The sequence below is a fragment of the Antechinus flavipes genome, chromosome 1 (genome assembly GCF_016432865.1).
Source record: "Antechinus flavipes isolate AdamAnt ecotype Samford, QLD, Australia chromosome 1, AdamAnt_v2, whole genome shotgun sequence".
In the NCBI taxonomy this organism is placed as follows: domain Eukaryota; kingdom Metazoa; phylum Chordata; class Mammalia; order Dasyuromorphia; family Dasyuridae; genus Antechinus; species Antechinus flavipes.
The window spans coordinates 661,646,838-661,670,198 of record NC_067398.1 but is presented as its reverse complement, the minus strand read 5'-3'; the positions used below and the strand labels follow the sequence as shown (position 1 = coordinate 661,670,198).

Genomic DNA, 23,361 nt, shown 5'->3' with positions numbered 1-23,361 from the left:
CCCGGCCTGGAAGGGGCAGGGTCCCTTCCTGGCCCTTTCCCAGCTGTCCCTGCTGAGCTGGGACTGGAGGTGGGAGGCAGTGGGTTTCCTAAGCCCTTGGTGATGCTGTATAATTACGGCCCAGTCTCTGCCACAGGCCCCTGTCTTACTCAATGTGCCTGGTGACTCACTGGAGGCCCTGTTGACTCCTGGTCCTAAGAGAGGGTGGGAAGGAGGAGATGAGCTCAAGGGGTTAGCAGGCCTAGGATCAAGGGGGGTACCTCAAACCCCTAGCCAGAGTGGTTGGGGAGGTAGAAGCCTGGGGTAGTCCCAGCCCCAAATGTTAAAAAAGGTCTCAGAGCAAGAGAGGATCAAGGGGGGTACCTCAAACCCCTAGCCAGAGTGGTTGGGGAGGTAGAAGCCTGGGGTAGTCCCAGCCCCAAATGTTAAAAAAGGTCTCAGAGCAAGAGAGATGGCCTGGGCCCCAAAGCCTGAGGGGCCAACGTGGGGACCAGCAAAGGGGCTGCCTGCAGACAAGGCTCCGTGTTCGCCCCTGAGCACGGAGAAGAACAGAAATCTGGGCAGAGAAGCAAGTGCTGAGAGGTCCCAGAGTCAGAGGGCTTTTGAATTCACTCCACTGCTCCCCTATGTGACCGGGGACATAATACTTCCCCTCATAAGCTTCGATTTCCCCATAACTGACATGGGGCTAATAATAATTCATGTTTTTCTTGTGCTTTCTTTTTATGTCTTTCAAAGCTCTTTCTTCACAGCAAGCAATACACACACTGTCCCCATTCTACTGTTGAGGAAACGAGGCCAAAAGGGGACATGAGCTGCTCCCAGTGACAGGCCTGCGTCCCTCATCCCCCTTCATCCCATCATCCAGATTCATCCCTCCTTCCCCCGTCACGGGCTAAGAAAGTCCCCTGGAAAGATCCCCAGATGCAGGCGAGTGAGGGCACCAGAGACCTGGGGCTTCTGCCCTCGGGGGAAATTCTGCCCAGGAGAGCCAGCCCTCACCCACGCCCCCTGCAGCACAGCCACCTTTGATTCAGAGTGAAACCAAGCTCTGGGCTCGGGGAAGTCCCCAGCGGGCCCCAGGGATCCAGGGGCAGCACAGAGTGGAGCAGGGGAGACTCGGGACCCCCAGCTCAGGAGAGAAGGGGACATGGCTACTCTGCCGGTGTCCCAAGGAGTGGGAGTAGAATGCTGGCTCGAAGTGGCATCACCTGTAAAGTCACCCTTGGAGTTTGCTTGGTTGGGTGTCCAATCTGACTAATTAGCCAGACAGCCCTAAAGAGGTCACTTCCCCTGCCTGGGCCTAAGTTTCTCCATGTGTAAGATGGGAGAATAAACCACATGTTCGCCACACTCGGGTACACAGGCTCACAATGGATCATGGTAAAGAAAGCACTCCTAGATCTTAACAAAAGTCTGCATGGATTCTTATTCCGGTCTCTCAGACTCTTAGGTGGTCCCCCCCCCCAATCCCCCACCTTTCTCTAAGCATTGCCAGCCTGGCAGCTGTGTCCCCCGGTACCGATTCCTTCAGTATCTGGAAACCTCCTGTACCCATTCCTTCCAAACACCCACCCCAAGGGGGCTCAGTCTGGCCAGACTTGGGCAGGGAATGTGGGCTTCTGCTTCCCTTGGATCAAGGGTCTAATGGCTGCCACTGGGCTCGGTAGGCCTTGACAAGAGCAGCCTCTACCAGACCACTTTGCTCTCTAATTTTAGGGGCAAAAGGATCTTGAATATAATCTAGCTTGACCCTCTTACGGGACCAAAGAGGAAACTGAGGGCCAAGAAAAGGAAGTGATCTGCTTGAGGTCAGCCCAGAACCCGGGCTTCCTGCCTCGGGCCAGGTTTTCTCCACCACACGAACTGGCTCTTGGGGCAGAAGTGACATTCCAGGCCTCTCGACTGGGACACACCCCTACTTGTCTCCTAGCATGGGGAGGGGGGGGGGTGTCTCTGCATTCTCCCTTTCCCCCCGGGCTCTGGCTCTCCTCTTCTCCCCAACTGGGGAGGGGGCCAGCCAGGGGTGCAGGGAGGGCCCACAGAGAACCTGGGACAACGGCATTTTTCTTCCATTTTCACATGGGTGGGGCTGGGGGAACCCCAGGCTGGGCCCAGGGGAGAGCTGAGTCACTGCCTTGCAGTGGGGGGGTGGGGGTGGAGGAGGAGCTCTCAGGGAAAGAGAAGGCCACTAAGGGGTGGCGGTAGCAGAAGCCGGCTGGGCCCTGCCTGTGAGGGAGGCGGGAGGGGGCACGCTTCCCTTCGCCCCAGGCCCAGGCGCTCTCCTGGCCTGGCTGATCTCTTCCTCCCTTTCTGGCTCCTCCTGATCAGAGCAGAGTGCTCTGGACTCCAGACCTTCAGGATCCCCTGGCCCTTTTCCCCAGGGCACTCCTTCCACAGCCACCCAGAGGCCTCAGAGGAACCCAAAGAACTACATGTAGACCTGGAAGAGAGCCCCTCCCAAAGGAGACACCCGAGCCGAGAAGTATCAGAGGCAGGGCTTGGCCCCAGTCTAGGGGCCTCTGCTCAGCCTCCCTCCCTGTCCTAGAGCATCCCTGAGGGCCCCAGCCAGTCAGTCCCACTCCTCGACCAACACCCTCAGCCCCATAGATCCTCTTCTTCCTCCCTGAAGCCCAGCCCCCTGCCCCGGGCAGCCGGCCCCCGGCACCTCACCTGGTGAATCGGACTTTGCAGATGTTGCACTCATAGGGCTTTTCACCAGTGTGGGTACGAATGTGACGGGGCAGCTTGCCCGCCCCCTGGATCACCTTCTCACAGATGGGGCACTTCTGGAATGCTTTGGCCCTGATCTTCTTCTCCACCTTCTGGGACCATGACGGGTAGACATCGCCCTCATGGGAGCCACTGAAATACTTCAAGTAATAATCCATGACACCCTCGTCCTCCTTGCGCTGATCCTCCTCACTGCCCCCACCACCAGCCTGCCGCCCCACCGAGGTGATCATCTGCTGCAGCAGGGCACTGGCGGCCAGCCCGTCCACCTCTGCCCCGTCGCCGTCCTCCCCATCGGCCGTCCCCGACACAAGGCCGGGGGAGTCCCCGGGCTCGGGAGCCTCTGAAAGGGAGGCAGCCTCCTCCTCGCCCCCAGCACCACCGCCGCGGCCTCCATAGTGCCCATTCTGTGAGGGGGGGAAGAGGCTGGCCCCTGGGGCTGCCTCCTCATCACGATCGGGCCACAGGCCCTGACTGCTGTCTGGGTCACCATCATTGGCCTTTGGTCGCTCACCCTGGGCATAGAAGTCCAGGCCATTGCATTCACCACCAGCGGCCGCCGTGGCTGCCGCGGCCGCGGCCGCCGCCACAGCTGCCGCCGCCGCCTCCTCATCCTCCTCATCCTCTGGGCCGGCAAAGTTGGGGTTGGTCCACGGGAAGTTGTTAGGGAGGCTGTTGATGGGGTTGCTCTGGAAGAATTCAAGGTACTCCTTGGCTCTGAGGTGGTTCCGCTGATCAATTTGATCTACTAAATCCATCTGGTCATTCTTGGCCAGAATTTGGCGGTCCAGGAGGTCGGCGCACACGTCACTGACGGCCGGGATCTCCAGCAGGCGAGCAGCGTTGAGGATGTCACTGACATTGGATGTGCTGACGGTGAGGGTTGCTGTGTAGGCAAAGTCCACCAGGGCGGTGAGGGCTTCCGCGCTCACAAAGTCGATCTCATAGACATTCTGCTGGTCCACCACAGCCCCCGACGTGAAAAGCTTCTTGAAGTATTGGCTGCAGGCGGCCAGCACGGAGCGGTGCGTGGGGAACTCTCGGCCCTCCACCAGGATGACCACGTCACATAGTAGGCCGTGGGTCCTCTGTTCATTCAGGCTGCTCAGAATGTCGCTGCTGTGGTCAGGGAAGGGGATCCCAATGGGGCCATCCACACCACCGGCCATCTTTCACGCCAAGATCTGGACAGGTGAGGGAGAGGGGAGAGTGAAGCTGTGCCCACGGAATCCCCAACCACCACCTTCAGGAAGAGTAGAACAAGGCGGCCCATTTCATTTGGGCCAAGCCTACTTCTTCAATGACCCCTACATCCACCAGGCCCATTGCCACTCCCTCTGCCTCCCCCCAGCCAATGAGCTCCTTAGGGGTACATCTTCTGGTCCTCAGACATCCCCCCCCACCAGGTCCCTACTCAGAACCCTCATGGCCCCTGACAAGCTTCTCTCTAGTCTGTTGCCCCCTCTAGACCAATAAAAAACACTCTTAATTACTCCTATCCCCCAAGTCCCCAGCATCAGGTGGAAGACATGAGAGGCCTTTAGAAAGACTTGCTGCTAAACTAAAAGACTTATTCAGTGAGAACAGAGCAGAGCTGCATGGGCCCCTTCTATTTAAGACTCCCTCATTGAACAGAGGATCCTCTGGCCTGGGGAAAATGGAAAGAACCCCAAGGTTAAGCCCCTTTAGAGACAGGTAGATCCATTGAGATCCCATCCCAAACCTCCAGCCATGTTGAGGCCCAGCCAAGTGCAGGCTAACCAAGGAGTACTGGAAGAGACATAAAAGACCACATAAGACTAAGAAGAGGAACTCACTTAGCCAAGGTCACAAAGCAAATTGAACACAGAACTGAGACTAATGAATAATGAAGCTAGTAAGCTTTTAGGTACATGAAGTGCTTTCTTCACAAAAACAAACTTATTTCCCTCATTTTACAGCAAATTCTGAGCAAAGTGAATGTCAATGAGATTCACTGACTCACTGTACTCATAAAGCTAGAAAATGACAGTCAAAACTTGAACCCAGGACTTCTGATTTCACCACTCTCTCTCCACTGCTTCCAAAAGACAAGTCAAGCAATGAAGCACCAATGAAGAAGCTCTTCCTCTATTTTTCTCGTCCCTGTTGGGAGGCCCAACTACCAATAGAAGAAATGAAAGAAAAAGACAAACCAAGTGGGGGCACAGGGTTACTGGGTCCCAGAAACCAAGAGTTAGAAAGGATTGAGGCAGCTCATCTGGGAGCCAGTCACCAGCTGGGCCCTGAGGCCCAGGGTCCATTTTGGAAAACCCTGGCTACTCCCGATATCTAGGGACCGAGCAGCTGCAGAATACAATGGACAGTGACTCTAGCAGGGTCTGGGCTGAGGAGGCAAGATAGGAAGGAAGTGGTGGGTCTAAAGTGGTCATGATACTGGAGGAATGGTTCCTTCTCTGCCACTCAGGGGGTGGCCTATTGCCTGCATCCCAATGTCTACTCTCTGATTTTCCCTTAATACCGGGGCTTCCTAAGACCTGTCAACACACATGCGCACATGCACACACACACACCACAGATGACATTGCCTCAGTAATCATACAGGATAAACTTGCTGCTTTCTGGATACAAAGAGCCCCCGAGGACACGGTGCTGGGCCCTCCCTGTGAGTAATCATGGGGAAATCAGGCTGTTTGCCATCTGGAACTCCCCGATAGGGCCCTTCCCACCATGAAAAGCTCCCCCCTAGAGAAGCAGGTTCTGCCCCAGCCCCCCCATCTCCTCAAGCTCTGCACAGGGCCTTAGGAAAGGTCAATTCTTGATGGGCCAGAAGTGCCTGGGCGGCAGGGCAGTAGGGTGGAAAGCACCCTGACTAGTAAGTCAGATGTGGTGCCAGCAGCCTGGCTCTGGCACGGACTTGCTGTGTAACTTCAGGTGAGGTCCTGGTCCTCTCTGGGCCTGTTTCTGCTCCCTAAGGTTTGTCCCAGCTCTAAGGCTCTAAATTTTAGTCTTTCCCATTTGGTCCCCCCTGGGCTCTCTAGAATTGGGTCTTTTTCTCTGCCCCTCCCTCTCTTTCTTCCCTCCCTGCTTTTTTCTTGCATGGTCATGACTCATCCACCCACCCACCCAGCTCCCTTCCCTATGGAATCTCACCCAGAGCTGGGGGAGAGTGAGAAGGCCCTGTCCCCTCCTGCCTCCCCAGGGCCCTGCCAACTCTCCTCACTTAGCCAACAGGAAAGGCGGACACAGGCTTCATGAAAGCAAAGCCATTCCTGCTTCAGGGCAAGGACCCCCAATCTTCCTTTTAGTTGGAGCCAGGACTAAAGAGCAGACCATAAAACCTTCCCTGAGAGAAGTCCAGGAAGTTCTATGTCCTGCATCAGGCCCCAAGGCCTGGGGTTGTTGATATGAGTTATTCTCTGCCCTAACACTGCAGAGAGCGGATGGGCTCTCTGTGCCCTAGACCTAGCAATAACTGTGGCACCAGGAAGCTCATCCCAGGGGCTAACCTGGATCCCTCAAACAATGGTTTTCAAATGTCTCAGCGAGAAGAAGTCTGGTAGAAGGAGCTCCTGAAAGAAAACAAGACCAGAGGGAGAGGCTGGGCAAGTGAGTCTCCTCTCCACAAAAGTATTTTGTAGCTCACAAGTTAATGCACTATCAAGGGATCTGCAAACTCTAAAGCAGTATAGAAATGTTGGCAATTATTACTTGCAGTAGCCACAGCTTAGCTACGAGAAGGGGAAGGGGTAGGGGGGAGGGCCAGCTAGCCAGCAGGTCACGAGGGCTGTGCCCTGCCCTACCCTGCCCAGCAGCCCAGGCGGGATGCACAGAGTGCCTTTTGTGCTGGCTGGCCTCTGGGAGCCCCAGAATAGGCAAGATGGGAGACTACACTTCCCAGGAGTCCATTCCTCTACTGCCTCCCCCCTCCATCCCTGCTGTCTCATCCTGGCTGTTTATCAAGGCTGTCTGGTTCTTTCTACTCCCCTCCCTTTCAGTTCCAACTTCCCCCTCTCCTCCAGTTTAAAATGGGGAGAGGGGAAGAAGGGAGTTGGCAATTTGCTGCAACACTACTTGGGGGCAGAAGGTGAGAGAATTTGAGAAGGTAGAGGATGGGGGGGGGGGGGGGGGAAGGCAGGGTGTGTGTGCTGGCTCAACCCAAGATTCCAGACCAGAGAGACTCATAGGATCTAGTTGCTGGAAAAGACCTTAGAAGCCAGTCAACTCCTACATTTTATAAATGGGGAAACTGAGACAGAGAGAATGGAAGCGCTTTGCAAGGTCATACAGCAAGTTGGCAGAGGAGGGAACTGGCACCTGGCACCACTTCTAGTGCCCAATAAGGCTGAGTTGGCACCCCACCACCACCCTCCCTAGACCAAACCCAAGTCATAGTTGGGGGAGATAGGCCCAGCAGTTTGGTAGACCCGCCCAAAAGACAGCAAAGGAAGGCCAGGAGCTTCATAAACACTCTTTCCCAAGCTAAGCCCCATACTAATCTCAACTGTGGGGTTGAGGGACAAATGCTTGGAGTCAAGAGACCTCAGCTGGGATAATAAACTTCATTTTGTGGGTCTGTAAAACAGGGTAAAACCCTGTAAAATCCAAATTTCTCACCTTACCCCAACAAGATTAGGAGCAAAGGACATTGCAGGTCTAAATGTCCCCCCAAAATGTGGCTCCATTCTTGTATTAGCCTTATTTGCTGGCCTTGCCCCAGGGTCTCGGACCCTCCAAATTCTTCTTTCTTCCCCTTCCCTCCCTCCCCTTATTCAGTGCACTAGCCTAGAGTAGGGACCAATCAGCAGAAGAGCATGGTTGTCTGGAGCGAGGCCTTGAGATCCCTTCTGATGTTTTATTCTGGGGAAGCTTTTTCCCTTCCATTATCCTACTAGGTCTTCCTCCCATCAGTCCTTTGGATGAGAAGGAGGTAACAGTCATTCCCACTATTATTCCTAGGGATCTTTGCCCAAGGGAACACAGTAATCGGTTTGGGACTCTTTCCCTTGCTTAGGCTTTGTCTCAATTCTATCACCCTCATGGGTACCTAGCATTAGACTGGACACCCAGCAGGGCATAGTAAGACTTTCTGAATGATGAGAAATTGAGGAATCAACTGGTATTCAGAAAGAGAGAAGGCAGATGCACACACTCTTCCCCTCCCGAGTTTACTGTCCCATCAAATATGGCAGGACCAGGGTACACGAGTCCTCATTTAATGGGAACTCATCAGGAGAGGTGACCTCCATAGACATCTAGAGTCAACTGTTGATCAGCGAGTGGCCACTCAGCAGCTAATCCTATGGGGCAAATGGCTTGGGCTTCTCCAGTAAAGCACAACTGCTGCTTGTCAAATGCTTTCTACCCCAACCCCTGAGTCCTAACCCCACTGCCCAGAGTCTAGGAGAGCTGGAAGAGACTGCTGGCTTTGCCTCTTACAAGCCACAGCTGCAACCCCACCCGAGCATCTCCCCAGCTGGAAAAGAGTCGTTGTGATGAGATACCAGACAAGATGGACACAAAATGAGAGAGAGAGAGAGAGAGAGAGAGAGAGAGAGAGAGAGAGAGAGAGAGAGAGAGAGAGAGAGAGAGAGAGAGAGAGAGAGAGAAAGAAGAGAAGAGAAGAGAAGAGAAGAGAAGAGAAGAGAAGAGAAGAGAAGAGAGAGAAGAGAAGAAAAGAGAAGAGGAGACAAGAGGAGAGAGAGGAGGGAGGGAGGGAGGGAGAGAGAGAGAGAGGAGAGAGAGAGAGAGAGAGAGAGAGAGAGAGAGAGAGAGAGAGAGAGAGAGGAGGGAGAGAGGAGAGAGAGAAAGAGAGAGAGAGGGGAGAGAGAGAGAGAGAGAGAGAGAGAGTGTGTGTGTGTGTGTGTGTGTGTCTTGGTCTCTGGCTCTAAAGGGAATTATGATGAGAGAGGATCACAGAATGATAGTCCAACTCTTTTTACACATGGAAAACAGACGCAGAGAAGGGAAGATTTTTGCCCACAGTCATACAGGTATTAAGCAGCAGAACTGCAATTTGAAGATGGGTGCTCCGGCCCTCCAACCAGGACTTTCTCTTTCCCATCCCTGTCCCTTCTGTACCTATGAGGCCACTTCCTCCTCTGGGCAGCTTCCTCCACTTTCAGGCCACCCACCCATTGCCTTGTCCCCCTGTCCTTCTGTTCACAAAGATGAGGGAGTATTGTGTGAAGCAAGCAGGCCCTGGAAGCTCCAGGTTCACCTTGTTCTCTTGAAAAACATGCCTTACACAACAGCCCTGCTGTTTTCACTGCAGTATGATTCTCTTTTTCTGTTCTACTGTGTATGTGCAAACATTCATCATATCTTGTGTTTGGTAAATTCAGAAAGTTAAGTAAAAAATTTAAATTTTTTTGGTGACCTTGACTCAATGTCTGCAGAGTGCTGTTCCCCATCCTCATCCTTCCTGAATCCTCCCCAGGTTTCCAAGGCCTAGTTTAAATCTCCTCCAGTAAACTGGTCCTGGCAGTTCAGTCTCAAGCCATAGGACCCACCCGCTCTTCTTCATTCTGACTCCTAACCCCACTGCCCAGAGTCCAGGAGAACCAGACAGGACTTCTGGCTCTGCTTCTTACAAGCCACAGCAGCAATGGCCCAAACTTTTATTAGCTGTAATCTACAGCAAGATGTAAGACCATATAATGTAGTGGAAAGAGCACTGAATTAGGGACCAGAAGCCCTGATCTCTGCTACTTTAGCAGCTGTAGGCCTGGGTAAGTATTTTTACCTTTCAGCCTCAGTTCCTCATCTGTAAGATGGGAATAATCTAAGCACTTTGAGGCAAGTGCTTTGCATTTTTGAAAGCAACTTCCAGCCTAGTTTTTTTTTTTTTTTTTTTAAATCAGATTAGTGTTTAATTCACCCTGACTCTCTTCCCAAGTCAGCACCAGACCTCCTCCTCCACCTGGCTTCCCCTGAAGCATGGGGTCAGGCCCAAATTTGATGTGGGAAGTCAAAGTCATTCTCTGATTATGCCCACCTAAGAAGCTAAGGTCAGGGGCAGAGTGGTTGAAGCTGTGGGTGTTCCTATATAAAGGCACTATGTTGCCTGCCTATGTAAAGTTCCACTTCCCATTAAGGGATCAGCCTGAAGAGAGGGCCACAGTGCTGATACAGCTCTGAATACCCCCTCCCCAGACCAAAAACCTAAAATTTCCCTCAACTAACCTGAGATATGGGAATGACCACTGGCCTTTAACCTCCAGGGGCAGGAAGAGTCCAGAAGACGTGGACTCATTCCATTCCCCTTAGCAGGGCTATGCTCATCTCACCCAATGGACATAAATGCATCTACGAGAGTACAAATGGAGAGTACAAAGGGACTCCCTGATCCACCGAACAATGCTGTTGGCAAATCATCCATGGCAGTGCAGATCCTGTGTCTTCCTCACCTTCTCCTGATGTGTCCCCAAGTGCTAGGGCTGGCTGCCACCTGTCATGCCATAACCACTGCCGCTGAACCAGCCTGTCTACTTTGCCTTTTACGCTTTTCCCTGCGACTTCTTTGTAACCCTGTTTTTCCAAGTTCCTTACCAGTTCCCTCCCCCCTCCCAAATACTTTTCAGGGCCCTTCAGATGGCACAGAAGAAAAAAGTGCTGAATTTGGAGGCAGAAAAACTTGGGGTTCAAATCACACCTCAGACAGTGGCTGTGACCTCTGTTGGCCTCTGCTTCCCCAAATGTAAATTGAGGCTAATAACAGCACCTGCTTTACAGGGTTCTTGTGAGAATCAAATGAGATAATATTTGTAAAACATTTTGCAAACCTTAAAGCACTGTGTGAGAGCTATCTACTATTATTATATTCCCTAGGGCCACAATCCTAAATTATCTGAAACAGCCCTTGAAACACAGCACATACAGTGTCAGAAGGGGACTTTGGAAAGGATAAAGCCTAATCTAGTCATTTGTCAGATGGGGAAAAGGAGGTCCTCAAAGTGGGAAAGCCTTATTCAAGCAATTGCTTGACAATGTTCACAAAGCAAATCACTGGCAGGCGTGGAACAGGACAGCCTCAAGACCCCCAGAGTGAGTCATTACCTTCCAAGTTCTCTCCTCATCCCAGTCAAAATGCCCTACCCCCAGGAAGCTTCAAGGGCCTAGACCATGGGGCCTATAGCTCAAACTCATCTCATTTTCCTGGTGGCAGAGTGGTCTACTCTGTTCATGGAGGAAAGACAGCTGGAAAGTAGGGGTGGGGGAGGGGAAGGGGGATTGGGTCCTGGCACAAGGGAACGAGTGGTTCTAGGAGGGGCTTTCAGAAGTCTAGAAAAACAGGGCTAATTAAAGCCAGCAGCAGCCCCTGGCTTTTACCCACTCAGCTTTCCTACCCTCCTCTTCCCAGAGATGACAGCTGATAATTGCATTCCCTTGCCTCCCCAAACCTCCCTGATGAAAGCTGGTCTTTCAGGCACTCTGCCTAGGCTTAATGAAAGGTTAAGGGGACTCAAAGCTGTCTTCCAGCTACATCCCCTCCAGAACTGAGAAGAAATAAAATACCAGGTTCTATCTCCTGACCCCTAGATCTGAAGAACAAGTACAGAAAGGGTTGGGGACAACTTCCCCTAAAACAGAGGGAAGAGAACAGAGTTAGAGGTGAATAAAGCAATCCTGCCTTGGTAGAAAGTACCTGAAAGTTAAGAGTCCTGATTCCAACATAGATACATGTTTGACCTTGGCCCAGTCCTTTCCCTTTCCCTTCTGGAGGGACTCAGTTTTCCCATTTGTCAAATGAGAGTAGTAACTCCTGTTCTACTGCTCTTCTAGGGAGGCTGTGAAGGTTAAATGAGAAACTGGGATGGGCAAATGCTTTTACAACTGTGTGAGTTGAGTAGTGCCGATCTCATAGATGAGGAAAGCAACGCTCAAAAATGAGGAATTTGTTTAAGGTCACAACTGGGAGACTGAAAGCAAGAAGCCTTACTTTAAGCTCATTAATCTTTCCATTGAACCATGACACTGGGCTTCCATGGCTCTTCGAAGACCATCCCCCAGGGGTAAGATTAATAGCTTCAGCAGATTGGGTAAATGGGCTTCAAGAAGCTGAGAAAGGCCCACTCTATTCCACCCCCTCCCCTTTCCAGTTATCCTCCAATAGGTGGATCCAGAGATATGTCTGGATCTAGATCCAAGGGCAGCTGGGGACAGAAATCTTCAAGATAACTACCTAGAACAGGAACGGTTAGAATTTATTCTGTCCATTTGCTCCCCTTGCTCCTTCCTACCCACTTTGGCTCTATGTGGCTCTAACCCTAGAGCTCAGTGCGCACATGCACACACACACACACACACACACACACACACACACACACACACTCTCTCTCTCTCTCTCTCTCTCTCTCTTCCTCCCTCCCTCCCTCCCTCTCTTCCCTCTCCTCCACAACATCTCCCCCCCATCCTTCCCTCCCTCTCTCTTTCCCTCCCCAAAATTAGAGACAAGGATTCCTCCCACAAACAACTTAGAAGCAAGATAAATCGAGACCCAGAAGTTAGGGATTGGTCACCTAGTTACAGTCCACCCAGCAAATGAGAATCAGAGTACTGTGTAAGGGGAAAAGCATTAGATTTGGACTTGGGGGATATAGAACAGAGTTGTGGCTCAGCCACTTACTGATTATTCAATAGGCAAATGGATTTAATCAGTCAATAAGAATTTTTAAAATAAATACTGTTAGTCAATAAATACCTATGAAGCACCTACTATGTGCCAGGCACTATGTTCTATAAAACGGAGATTGCCTATACTTTTCATGGGGTGCTGGAAGGAAAACCCTTCATAAATATACACATTAGTTATAGTACTCTCCATGTTATGTGGGGCTTCTTGGTCCAGATCTCTAATCAGCAGGCTGCATCATGACACCGATCCTGGGATATAAAGAGTTTGGTGGGGAAGGAAAGAAGTCTGAAGGATCCACCCCACCCCCACAGTCCCAGGTTCAGTCTTTCCATCCTGTTCCCCTCTCCACCCCCTTCATAATTAAACTCTCCTATGTTGCAAGGTTCCTCCTAACTAGTTACTCCACCCTGACCTCCGAGCCAATTCCCAACTGTGTCATCAGGACTACATTTAATCACGAAGGAATGCCTCTTGATGAGTGGGGGTTGGGGTTGGGGGGTCGTAGAGGGTGGGGGACTGAGGGTAGCAATCCCTTCCCCTTGTCCCTGCCAGTCTGGCCTGGCCTATTAAGGAAGCCTCCAGCAGGGCCCAGAACAAACAGACCAGGGAGACATTTTATCTGTAGATTTATTGCAACCAAATGGGGAGGGGCTTCCTGCCCCAGGCCTTAAAGGGGCAGATCCTGTACTGATGAGGGGAGGGAAGAGAAGGGGTGAGAGAAAAGGGAAGGAGTATCTGGGAACTTGTAGAACCCACCAGGAGTAGAAGGCAGGAGATGGGTGGGGATAGAGGGGTGGGGTGAGGCCCTTGGGTTTAATTCCACCTGTTCAGTTCACCTAAGTTGGTTTCAACCTCAGGGATGGGAGGGAGTCTCTCTGCAAGAAGCCAGGAAGAGCTAGCAAAGGGCCTTTATTAGCCCTGCTCACGATGACCCCCAGAACGGCCCCACAGCAAGAATGCCCAAGTCCTCACAGAGCTTCCAATTTAATAAGGACACAATTTGATGAGTCAAGAGTCTCCAAAGCAAAGAGCAGGTTCCCACTGATCCTCCTTAAAGTTGGCCAAATGGTGGTGGGTTCCTTCAGTCTCAAACTGTGAACACTGGATCAGAAAGGGTCTGGAGGCTGAATCATTTGAAGGGTCTAAATACGACTGGCTGAGCAAAGTCTTAGGAAGAGCAGAGCAAAGGGCTGGCCTATAGAAGAGGGAGCACACTTGTTCTCTGGAACCCCAGAAGTTTAAAACAAGGGCTAAGAGGGAACTGGAAAGAAGGCAGAACTCAGCTCATTAAAAAGAACTTCATGAGTTATCCAACAATAAACCTAGGCATCAACAGAAGTCATGATCTCCCCATCTTAGAGTTAATCACAAAATCAAGAATTTCGAAGAGTCCTGGAGATCACCCACAAATGATCTCCAGACCCTGCAATGATTATCCAGCTCTGCTGAAGGCCTCCAGGGACTGGGAGCTCACTATTTCGGCAGCTCATTCCAATGTTGGACAGCTCTAATTGTTAGGAAGTTTTTCCTTCCATCCACATGAAACCTGCCTCCCTGTGATTTCTTTGCCTAGTTCCCAGTTTTGCCCTCTGGGCCATGCAGAACCAAGCTAATTCTTCTTCTTCATGACAGGCCTTCAGAAACTTGCCAACAGCTCATGGTACCCCCCCCCCAAGTCTTCTTAAGGTGCAGCTCATTGTCCAGCTGCCTGATCAGAGGGGCATCTCGCCCTAGACAGGAGGTTGAATCAAATGCCCATAAAGGTCTCTTCCACCTCTAAGGTGCTGGGACTCTAATCCTTCTGTAAGTGGGCAATGGCAAATATTGCCACTCTGCTAGTCTCTGTGAGGGCACCAAATTTAAGAGACTGGAGCCCAGCCTCGACTTACCTCAAAGGTCTACCTTTTAACCCTCCCCTTTCAATTCTTTTACTCCTTTAGGGTCTAGGTACACCTTGCTATCCTATCCCTATCCCTTATCTCTGGGGGAAATGCTGATCCTGGGCAAAATATCACCACAACCACCCCCCCCCCCCCAACACACACACTTGAACACAGATGCACAAATGGACCACAGCAGGCTAGAACAGACCTCTTTTCCTCAGAGATAACCATTAGACCTCATGGGCCGACCCAAAGTAATGGCCAATTTGGGCCTTTTCTTCCTCTACTCACAGTCCTCCCCCTCCCCAACTCCCTTCTCTTTCATCCTGGCAGTGAAAATGACAATATTTCAGGTTAGATTTTACTCTATTTTCTGTGAACAGCACCTTCCAGGGCAGAGATCTTTCCCACTTTGGGAAAGTGTGGGGGAGGTAAAGGGGAAGACAAAAAGATTAGGGTTTCTGGATAAAGCCCTGAATGCCTAGCACCTGGATGAACTGAGAACCTCACTCAAGGACAGGGAGATAACAAAAAATTACTTCTTACTTTACTTTCTTTAAATGTTAGCAAGTCTGAAGAGAAGCAAGCTGGAGAGAAACAGGTTCACAAGCCTGCACCTGCCTCTCCCCCTGCCCCCCAGGAGTCTCCAAGCTCAGAAGCCCAGATGAAGAGGGGAGGGCAGATCAGCTCCCCAATTCTCTTGGCCTGTTGGGGCAAGAGGCTTTAGAAGGGAGGCAGATGGTACCTGTAGCTACAAGTTTGCATTATAGCCCATTTCAAAGCTCCAAAGTCAGAGAAAATCGGAGGTAGAAATGATCAACGGGTTTCCAAATTGAACCAGGAGAGCAGAATTAGATACATGGCTTCAGGGTGGAGGAGAAAAGATAGAAGGGAAAAGGAGGGGAGAGAGGAAAACTAAGAGGAAGGAGAGGATTTCAATTTGCCCCTATCAACACAAGAGAATTCCAACTACCCATGGGAGGGTCTTGGCCAAAATACTCTCAGAGTATATCCTCCACCAAGGATTCTGCTTCGACTCAAGGACCCCAGCCACTCCCTTTTCTGGCGGCAAGTGATTCTGGCTTACTACACCTCCCACCCCCAGCCCCAACTCTAACAAAACTCCCTTCTCTCCCCCCTCCAATCCTCCTTCCAAGAAAGGCCCACTTTTACTAAGCCCCTAGTGGACCTGGTCCCATGCTAAGGACTGTTCAGAAGAGAAACTGAAAGACTATACAATTTTTGCCTTTTGTCCAGAGATGACCCCTCTCCTAGTCGACTATGCTGTTCCCAGGAGTTCAGTGAGTCTGGAGTTAGAGAGACTGGGTTTGAGACTAAACCTTATACTTAAAAGCTGATGTGACTGTAAGCAAATCACTTTTCTCTCCAGCCTCGCGGGCCTCAAATGAAAAAGGAGACCACTGAAACTAGATGGTCTCTACGACTGTTTGGAATTCAAAATCTAAATCCTGAATTTTACTACACCTTCCTAGGTCAACCCCCAGAGGCCTCTCCCTTTTCCAGCATTAGACACTGAGACCACTTGCTGGAGGAGGATGTGACTGCACTGAAGGCAGGGGCTTTTTTTTAAGCCTTCCATTATCTCTTCCCTCCAACCAAAAGAGATCAAGAGGTCATTTGACCTTTTCTGAAAGCTCAAAGCTGGTCCTTATCATAACCTACCTTTTATAATACTTAATTGTAAACTTGTTTTACTACCACTATACGATCCGCTCTAAGAGCAATGCAACTGGCCTTACACATTGTAAGGATTAGATAAATGTTCTGTCCAATTCTACTTCTTTGTAATTCCTGAAGTACCAAACAAGGGCACCTGAGATAGTTTATCATCACTAGTTGACATCAATAACTTCTAAATGAGCTCCAAGATCCATCCTAGTTCTCTACACTGAGTACACTAATATCCTGTCTCCAGGTTCCTCCTAACTTTAATATTCTACATTGTAAGTATCTGACATGTATATTCTCTGATTAAAAAGTATGACCCATCACTGGGTTCAGATCATTATCATTCTAAATTGCATACTATTGTCTATGAAGCCCCAACCAAGCCACCCCACTTGGCAAAAACACGACTGACTTCACTGACTGGTATTTTTCAGAGACTTCAGATGGTAAGGCTAGAGAATTAAACAGACTATCAGGGGACAAGGAGAAGACAACACACAACCAGCATAACCGGTATATGGTTGTTGTCTCAGAGATGTCAAGGGAGTGACAATAGCCAATCAAAAAGAGAGACAAGAAGGCAGAAAGGTGCAGACTGCCACTGGTGATATTTGAGTTTGGGGAATGTTCGGCCTTTGGTGCTGTTTATTATTTAACACATGCTTGAGAAGTATTAAATCAGACACCAGCTCAGGCTCTCTAACTATTAAATTCGCCATCCTGTCTCTCTGGCTGTGACCTGCACCTGACACTCAAATAAAATACCCTTGATCACGCCTGGAACCAACCTGGCTACACAGCCAAGGAAGGCAATGGTGCTAGTGCAGTGAGTGAGGGAAGGCAGGAGGTAAGAATGGCGATTTTAACCTGTCTATAGTTGAGCCTTGAACTCAATCAAAGCCTTCTTGTTAGTTCAACTTGCAAGGCTGGGAGGAAGCAACACAGAAGTTCTAATTAAAAAAAAACAAAATCCTAGTAGAAAAGAGCACTAGTGTCATCATTCCAGCTTTGTGAGGCTCTATTTCCTTATCCGTAAGATGGGATCAGCAATTCCCTTGCTGCCAAACTCCTAGAATTGTGAAGATCAAACACAGAAGCAATTTCTTTTATGATAAATTCATAAAGGTCCCATCATCTGTACTTCATCTACCATGCTTGACTTTGGTATCTTTAGCACAAATGCTGGGCCAAGAAAATCACCTTTCTTGTTTTTCATTGGGGAACAAGCTGATTTAACTAAGGGTTAATGCTAGGTCATCCAGACTCCCATCAATATCCTCATGGTGGAAGCAGCTTGAAAGGGGATAAAGAACATTATATGGGCTTCGCTCTTTTTTGCTGTTTGACTTTCTCTCTCTAAGCCTCAGTTTCCTCAGCTGAGAAACGAGGGGAAAGTTTCTTCTGTCTTTCTCAGAAGTATTGTGAGGATTAGATAAGAGAATGGAGTAAAAACACTTTGAAACACATGCAGCACCCTCTAACTACATGGCACTATTACCACCAACAGACTTTCTGTCTAAGGCCGGAGGCCCAGTGGGAGATAGGTACTGATCCTACCCATAGGATCTACTCTTGGGGCTGCCAACTCCTAGTAGAAAGAGAGCAACCTGAACTTAATAGACAAGCACTAACATGCTTATTGAAGTTAATGGACAAGAGACTTGGGTTCAAGTCTCACTAGCTTTGTGACTTTGAGCAAGTTACTCCCATTCTCTAGATCACTAGGAGCCTCCATTACCTCATCTGAAAAATGGGTACAATAATTTCCCTGCCCTGACTACTTCATAGGCCAGCCTGAGGATTAACAGAGAAAAACAGTACCTAAAGTATTTTGAAACAATTAAACATTACAGAAATATGAGCTTTTATTATTCAACTTCTTAATACTCCAAGGGAAGTCAATGACTTTTCCCAAGGTCTCAGTTTCCTCATCTGAAGTTCTGCCACAAAAAAAGCTTGCTGCAAACAACCAGCATCTTTCTGCTTCCACAGAAGCATAGCTATTGGACTCTATCCAACCTTAACTCAATGCTTCAGGCACAGGCAAAGAACAGTCTAACTCGATGCTAGGTCGCCAACATGCTGGCCAATCAGAACTGAATAATGAATACCCCCCAAAACACCCCACGAATTAAATTTCCACTGTCCCTGTTGGCTCTTCTTCCTTTCATTAAGCATTCAGAGCTGCAGGCCTCATTTATCCATCATCTAATACACAGGTATTTCTTCCCCTAGGCTCCTGTCACCACAGAGATAGCTTTTAGTAAACACAAAACCAAGCCCCCACTTCCAATTAAGCAATACCCAAGTTGGCTTCAGAAGAGTCAGATCTTCCTTTTCAACTACTCCACTATACTCACAGAATCACAGAATTTCAAAGGTAGAAGGACTGTCAGGGGTTACACTGTCCAATAACAACCCCGAATAGGAATCCAAACACCTCCAAAATGACAATATCCCAAAGAAATGATCTAGTCCCCATGTTGAAGATTTCTGTTATGAAGGACTCATTACCATTTATATTAGTCCCCTCCAGTTTTAATGATGTCATTCCAAAAATTCACAACTTTGGAAGAAGTCTTTCCCAATATCAAAGTGAAATTTACTTCTCCAAAACTTCTAACCATTGGTTCCAATTCTGGCCTTATAGGTGGTAAATTCTATTATTTCCTCCAGGGATTGAGGTCCCTTGAGGCCTCTCTCCTCTGAAGAATTCTTAACAATGACAAGAACAGAGAATAGGCCTACCCTTTAGGCCCTGGTCTAGGCTCAGAGTGGCATCTGGAGGTAAGGTGTTCCAAGCCAACCTTTTCCAATCAACCTGCTTGCCAAGAGGAAGTAAATGGATGGGTCCCATAGGGAGGGCCCCCTGGAGTGGGTGCGGTTCTTTAGGTGGGCTCCACCCAGGAGCTACTGGAGGGAGGGGGCACAGGGAGGGGAGAGTGAACAGAGAGGAGGCCTGACATACTCTTGAAGACTTTCCTGTTTTCTACTGCTATGTCGATACCATGCACCCTGGAAGTTGCCAACAGAGGAACAGTTTTTTAAAAAGGCAAATAAACAAAACAACTCCCTGTTTAGTAAAGGGGGAGGTCAAACTCCATGATGGATACCATCAAGGGGCAACTTCTCTACCACTCCCCAGTCATCTAGATCCTGCCACTCCTCTCTTTAGTTCATGGAGCCTCAGCTCCATGCTCAGGCCTAAGAGATTGCAAACCTCCAGTTTAATATCAAAATTTCACAACCACAAAGACATTGTGGCGAAGTGAAATGAATGTGAAGGAGTGGCTCTAAGGGGTTCTGCCACTTACGATCTATGTAACTGACACCAAGTATGTCACTTCTCTGGGTCTCAGTTTCTTCATCTGAAAAATGGGGGGCAGGGGAGCCAAAACGTTACAACTTCAAGTCTTATTACCTAGATCTTCATGGAATGGATCATGAAAAAAGCACAACATTCACATTTCATCAGCCTACCTGGTGAATTCCAGTAACCTGGTTGGGGGAATACAATGTTTGGGCACTAATGAAGCAGAGTAGATCGATCTAAAATTCTTAACTGAGTATCTCAACCCCACTTTGACTCAGGAACATGATATTCTCAAGTCTCTGGAATGGAGCTGAACTGTTCCTGTCCTTTCTCTCCTGACTTATCATCCTGCTAGCACTGGGTCGAAGGGAGGGAAGGAGGAATGAATGCTGGCTCTACGAGAAGAAGGCTCTTCAGTCAAGGGTCTGTCTGACAACCTTCAAAAACATCTAATGGGTTCTGCAGGAGCTGCCTATGACTGAGGGAGAGGAAAACTGCCAGGCTCCAGCCCCCTCACTCTTGAGTCACTTGGGGCTCAAGGTTCTCACACTGTAATGTCAGCATAGAGCCAACCGGGCAGAATCAGGGCCATAGCTTGGGAGGCTAAGAGAAACTAGGGAGGCTGAGTACCCCCACCAGGGCTGGAACTTCAGAGGTCAAGAATGTAAACGGAAGAGGTCACTCCCACCGGAGTCAGAGGGGCTTTTAGCCCCCAAGGCGTAATGACTTGGGGGAGGGGGGACAGGAAAGGAAAAGAGAAAGGAAGCCTGGGGGCAGCAAGTACCTCCACTAGGGTCAGAGTATAGAATGCCAGATGTCAGAGCTAGGAGGACCCACAGAACACAGAACACCGAAGCCAGGAGCAAGGAGGGCCTCGGAACACAGAACAAGCTATAAACACTGACTGCCGGAGCTGGAAGAGACCTTGGAGTTCACCTAATCCAAGCCCCTTGTATGACGGGAGTGGGGAGAAGGGGGGAAACTGAGGTCCAGTTGAGGTGGCCGTGGAGGTGAAGGTTAAGTGAGCCGCCCGCAAGCCGGAGCCTGGCGATCCCAGTGGGGCCTACGTGCCCCGACAAGGCGGGGGCAAGGCCGGGGCATCCCGGCGGAGAGCAGTCTGGCCCCAGGCCCCGGCCCCTGCCCCGGCCCCACCCCCACGCAGCAGGCCTGGGCCCAAGCCTCCGGGGCTGCGCCGATGGTCCCCCTTCCAAAGGGTGCCCGGGCCCAGGGGCTGCCTGGCAGGGAGTGGCCTTGCCGTCCGTCGGCCAGGGAGGCCGGGGCCTCCGCCCTGGGGACCCCACCCCTAGCGTCCCCTCCCGCCCCTTCCCCGCAGAGGGGGGGCGCCCGAGGAGGGGAGGCGCGGGGGGCTCCTACCTCCTTCCCTGGCGGTGGTGATGGCGGTGGCGGCGGCAGCAGCTCTGCTCGGGCCCGCTCGGGGAGGCAGCGGCTGAGGACGGGGCCGGGGCCGGGGCCGGGGCCGGGCTGGGGCTGGCCCCGACCCCCCGCCCCCCGCTGCCGCCGCCGCCGGCGGCCAATCCCCGCCCAAGCTGAGGGGAGGGCGATGCAAATGAGCCCGGATCTGGGTCCGCCCCCCCCCCCCGCCCCGCGCCCCGCGCCCCGCGCCCCGCGCCAGGCCGCGAAGCCCCGGCCTCGCGTGAGAGGCGTGACCCGGGGGGCCCGAGGCTCTCCCCGGGGAGCGCCGGGGGACTAGCCCCCTCCCCCCGGGGCTGAGGAGGAGCGGGGGGGGGCGGCTGAGGACGGTTACACAACCAGGCAGGAGGGGGGGTTGGGAGGGGCCCCGGGGGAGGGGGCAAAGGGGAGGGGGCCGGCCCGCGGCCGCACAGCCGGAAGTCAGGGACCGCCACCGGCCTCTGGCGAGAGGAACTCGGCCTGTGAGCTCCGCCCCCTCCCTTTCCCTTCCCCTTCCCCTTCCCCTCCTTCCTCTCTCCCTGGGACTTGTGACCCGTCGCTTTCCCCGCCCCCTTCAGCTTGTCATTGGTCGGCCGGCGAGCCCGGCCCTCTACGCCAATTGGACCACTCGTCCGCCGCTCACCGCCCCTCCTCCGCACCGCCCCTTCCCCCGAGCCTCGGTTGGCCTGGGCTTCGGCCGCCCCTGCGGGGTACCCTGGGACTGGTAGTCTGAACAACCCCTTCCACCTGCTGGCGGGAGGCGGCGGAAGAACTACAACACCCAGAGACCCCCCCGACTCCAATCACCCACCCCCAACACTCCACCTCCTCCTCCCTTCTTTGCAAAGCCCCCCTCCCTGTTTTTCTGCCCCCCTTCCCCCTTCGGCCCCCATGAAGCTTCAGTCCAGCCAACTACAACGTATGCACGCAGCACAGAATAAGCATTTGAGGGGCTCCCGCAGGCCACCTCCACTTCCCCCTAAAAAAAATACCAGTTGCAAACTTAACCCGAGCCCCCTACTAACACTACCACCTCGATGCAAACACTCCTTTCCTTCGCAGGCAGCAGCCTCCGAAATGCAGCGAGCGCCCCTCTTCCGAAGACGGGGCAGAGGAAGGAGCCGGGGTCTTAGCGACACCCCTCCCCCTCAAGCCTTCAACTCTCCTTGCGCCTAGACTTTTGAGCAGAACCCCCCCCCCCCTCCAGCCGCGCAGCTGCTTATCTTCCCCCCCTCTTCCTTCCCTCCAATAAAACCTTGGGATCAAACTTACGGGTAACCCCCCATCTCCGGGCAAAGACTTTGCTGTTCCCCTACCCCCAGGGCACGGAGGGAGGGGGAAGAGCGAGGGCATGGAGAAGGGGGGGCGATGCACCCCCCCTCCCCGGCCGCCGCGCGCCCCCCGCTCTTACCTCGCCGGTCCCGGGAAGAGGAAGACAGGAGGACAGGAGAAGCAGGAGGAGAGCGGGGGTCCGGCGGGGGAGGGGGCCGGAGAAGGGGAGGGGGCGGCCCTGGCTGCCTCCCCCGGTCAGTGGATGCCGGGCCGGGCCGTGCCGTCCCTCACTGCGCCCGCGCCCTCCCGCTCTCCCTCTCGCGCTCCGGCGGCGCCGCGGCCCCTACTGTAACTGTACGGGGTGTGCGGAGCCCCGTATGATGCTCTCCGCTCCCTTCCTGGTTTCTCCGAGGGCAGAGGGGTCCTCCCTTCTCTTAAAGGTGCCGCAGCTCCGCTCCCGGCCCCCGCGCCTCCCCCCCCTTTCTATGCCCCCCCCCCCCGGCGGGGAGGCTGGAACTGGCTCTGCAGGTCCCTCGCCAAGGGCAGGACACCCCCCTCCTGCCACGTCTTAGCCCTCCCGCTTGGCGCCCGGTGGGGCTCCTGGTGCAGCGAGAGCCGGGAAGGGAAGGGGGGAAAAAGCCGGGGTGGTGGGGAGTCTGGGCTCTACCCCCTCCCCACTCCCTCTTGCACCCCTCCTCCTCCCCTCCCTTGCCGCCTCCTCCTCCCTGACCTCCGGCTTCCCTCCATGGCTCCGTTCCATGTTGCCATCTTATCTGCCCCCTGAGCGCGCGGGGGGGAGGGGGGGCAGATCTGGCTTCAGGGGAGGGGAGGGGGGGGGCGCTCCGGGGCCTGCCGATAAACAGGCTGTGCAGAAAAGACACGAAGTTAGCGCGTCTCGGCTCGGGGCCCCTTCCACCCCCATCTCAACCTTGACATCTACGGAGGGGGGGGGGGTGCAGGCAAGGACTTTTACCATCCCCCCACCCAGCCCCAAACTGGTCTCCAGCGATTATATAAAAAATTTCCCACCTTTTCTTGGACTGGAATGGGGAGGACAGGGGAGGGGGATGCGGCGGGCGGGCCTCGTGGCTTTCTCTTTTAAAAGTTTCCCCCACCCAACTGAACCACTGGTGGGTGGGGTGGGGGAGAAGGGGAGGGCCTTTCGAGGCCCCTGGTGCCCTGGGACAGAAACCAAGAACCTCAATGTTTCTGCTCACCCAAAGACTCAGCAGTTTATCGACTCCACAATATGTCAGCACTGGAAGAGCCCTTCGTTAGGGACTGACTATCCTATTCAACCACTAATTTTACAGATAGGGAAACTGAGGGCCAAGGGGAGGACGTTAACTTATTGAAGGTCACAGTGAGTCAGTGGCAGAGCCAGGACTCGAGCCCGACTTCATATGTGATGTGGTGGAAAGGTACTGGATTTGTAGGAAGAAATC

At 52.2% G+C, this 23,361-nt stretch overlaps 1 protein-coding gene and 1 long non-coding RNA gene across 5 annotated transcripts in view; one reads left to right on the top strand and one right to left on the bottom strand.

Annotated features, from left to right (window-relative positions):
• ZBTB7A (zinc finger and BTB domain containing 7A) overlaps positions 1-22,743 on the bottom strand; it is a 29,763-nt gene extending 7,020 nt beyond the window's left edge. Inside the window, exons 1-2 of one of the 3 annotated variants that reach the window (XM_051971937.1) lie at positions 22,647-22,743; positions 2,674-3,917 (exon numbers count right to left, since the gene is read on the bottom strand). In XM_051971937.1, coding sequence (XP_051827897.1) covers positions 2,674-3,902 — 1,229 coding nt within the window. In that variant the 5' untranslated portion in view covers positions 3,903-3,917; positions 22,647-22,743. Of the gene's footprint in view, positions 1-2,673; positions 3,918-20,608; positions 20,721-22,055; positions 22,402-22,646 lie in introns of those variants that run through there. The other 2 variants (XM_051971935.1, XM_051971936.1) reach the window with 2 other exon arrangements.
• On the top strand, positions 18,772-21,804 carry LOC127544952 (uncharacterized). Of its 2 annotated transcripts, none has more exons than XR_007949566.1 (2): positions 18,772-20,186; positions 21,707-21,804. It is a non-coding gene; the product is annotated as an uncharacterized LOC127544952 (long non-coding RNA). The 2 variants fall into 2 exon arrangements; XR_007949565.1 differs by lacking the exon at positions 18,772-20,186 and adding an exon at positions 20,943-21,126.
• Positions 22,744-23,361: the final 618 nt, after the last annotated feature.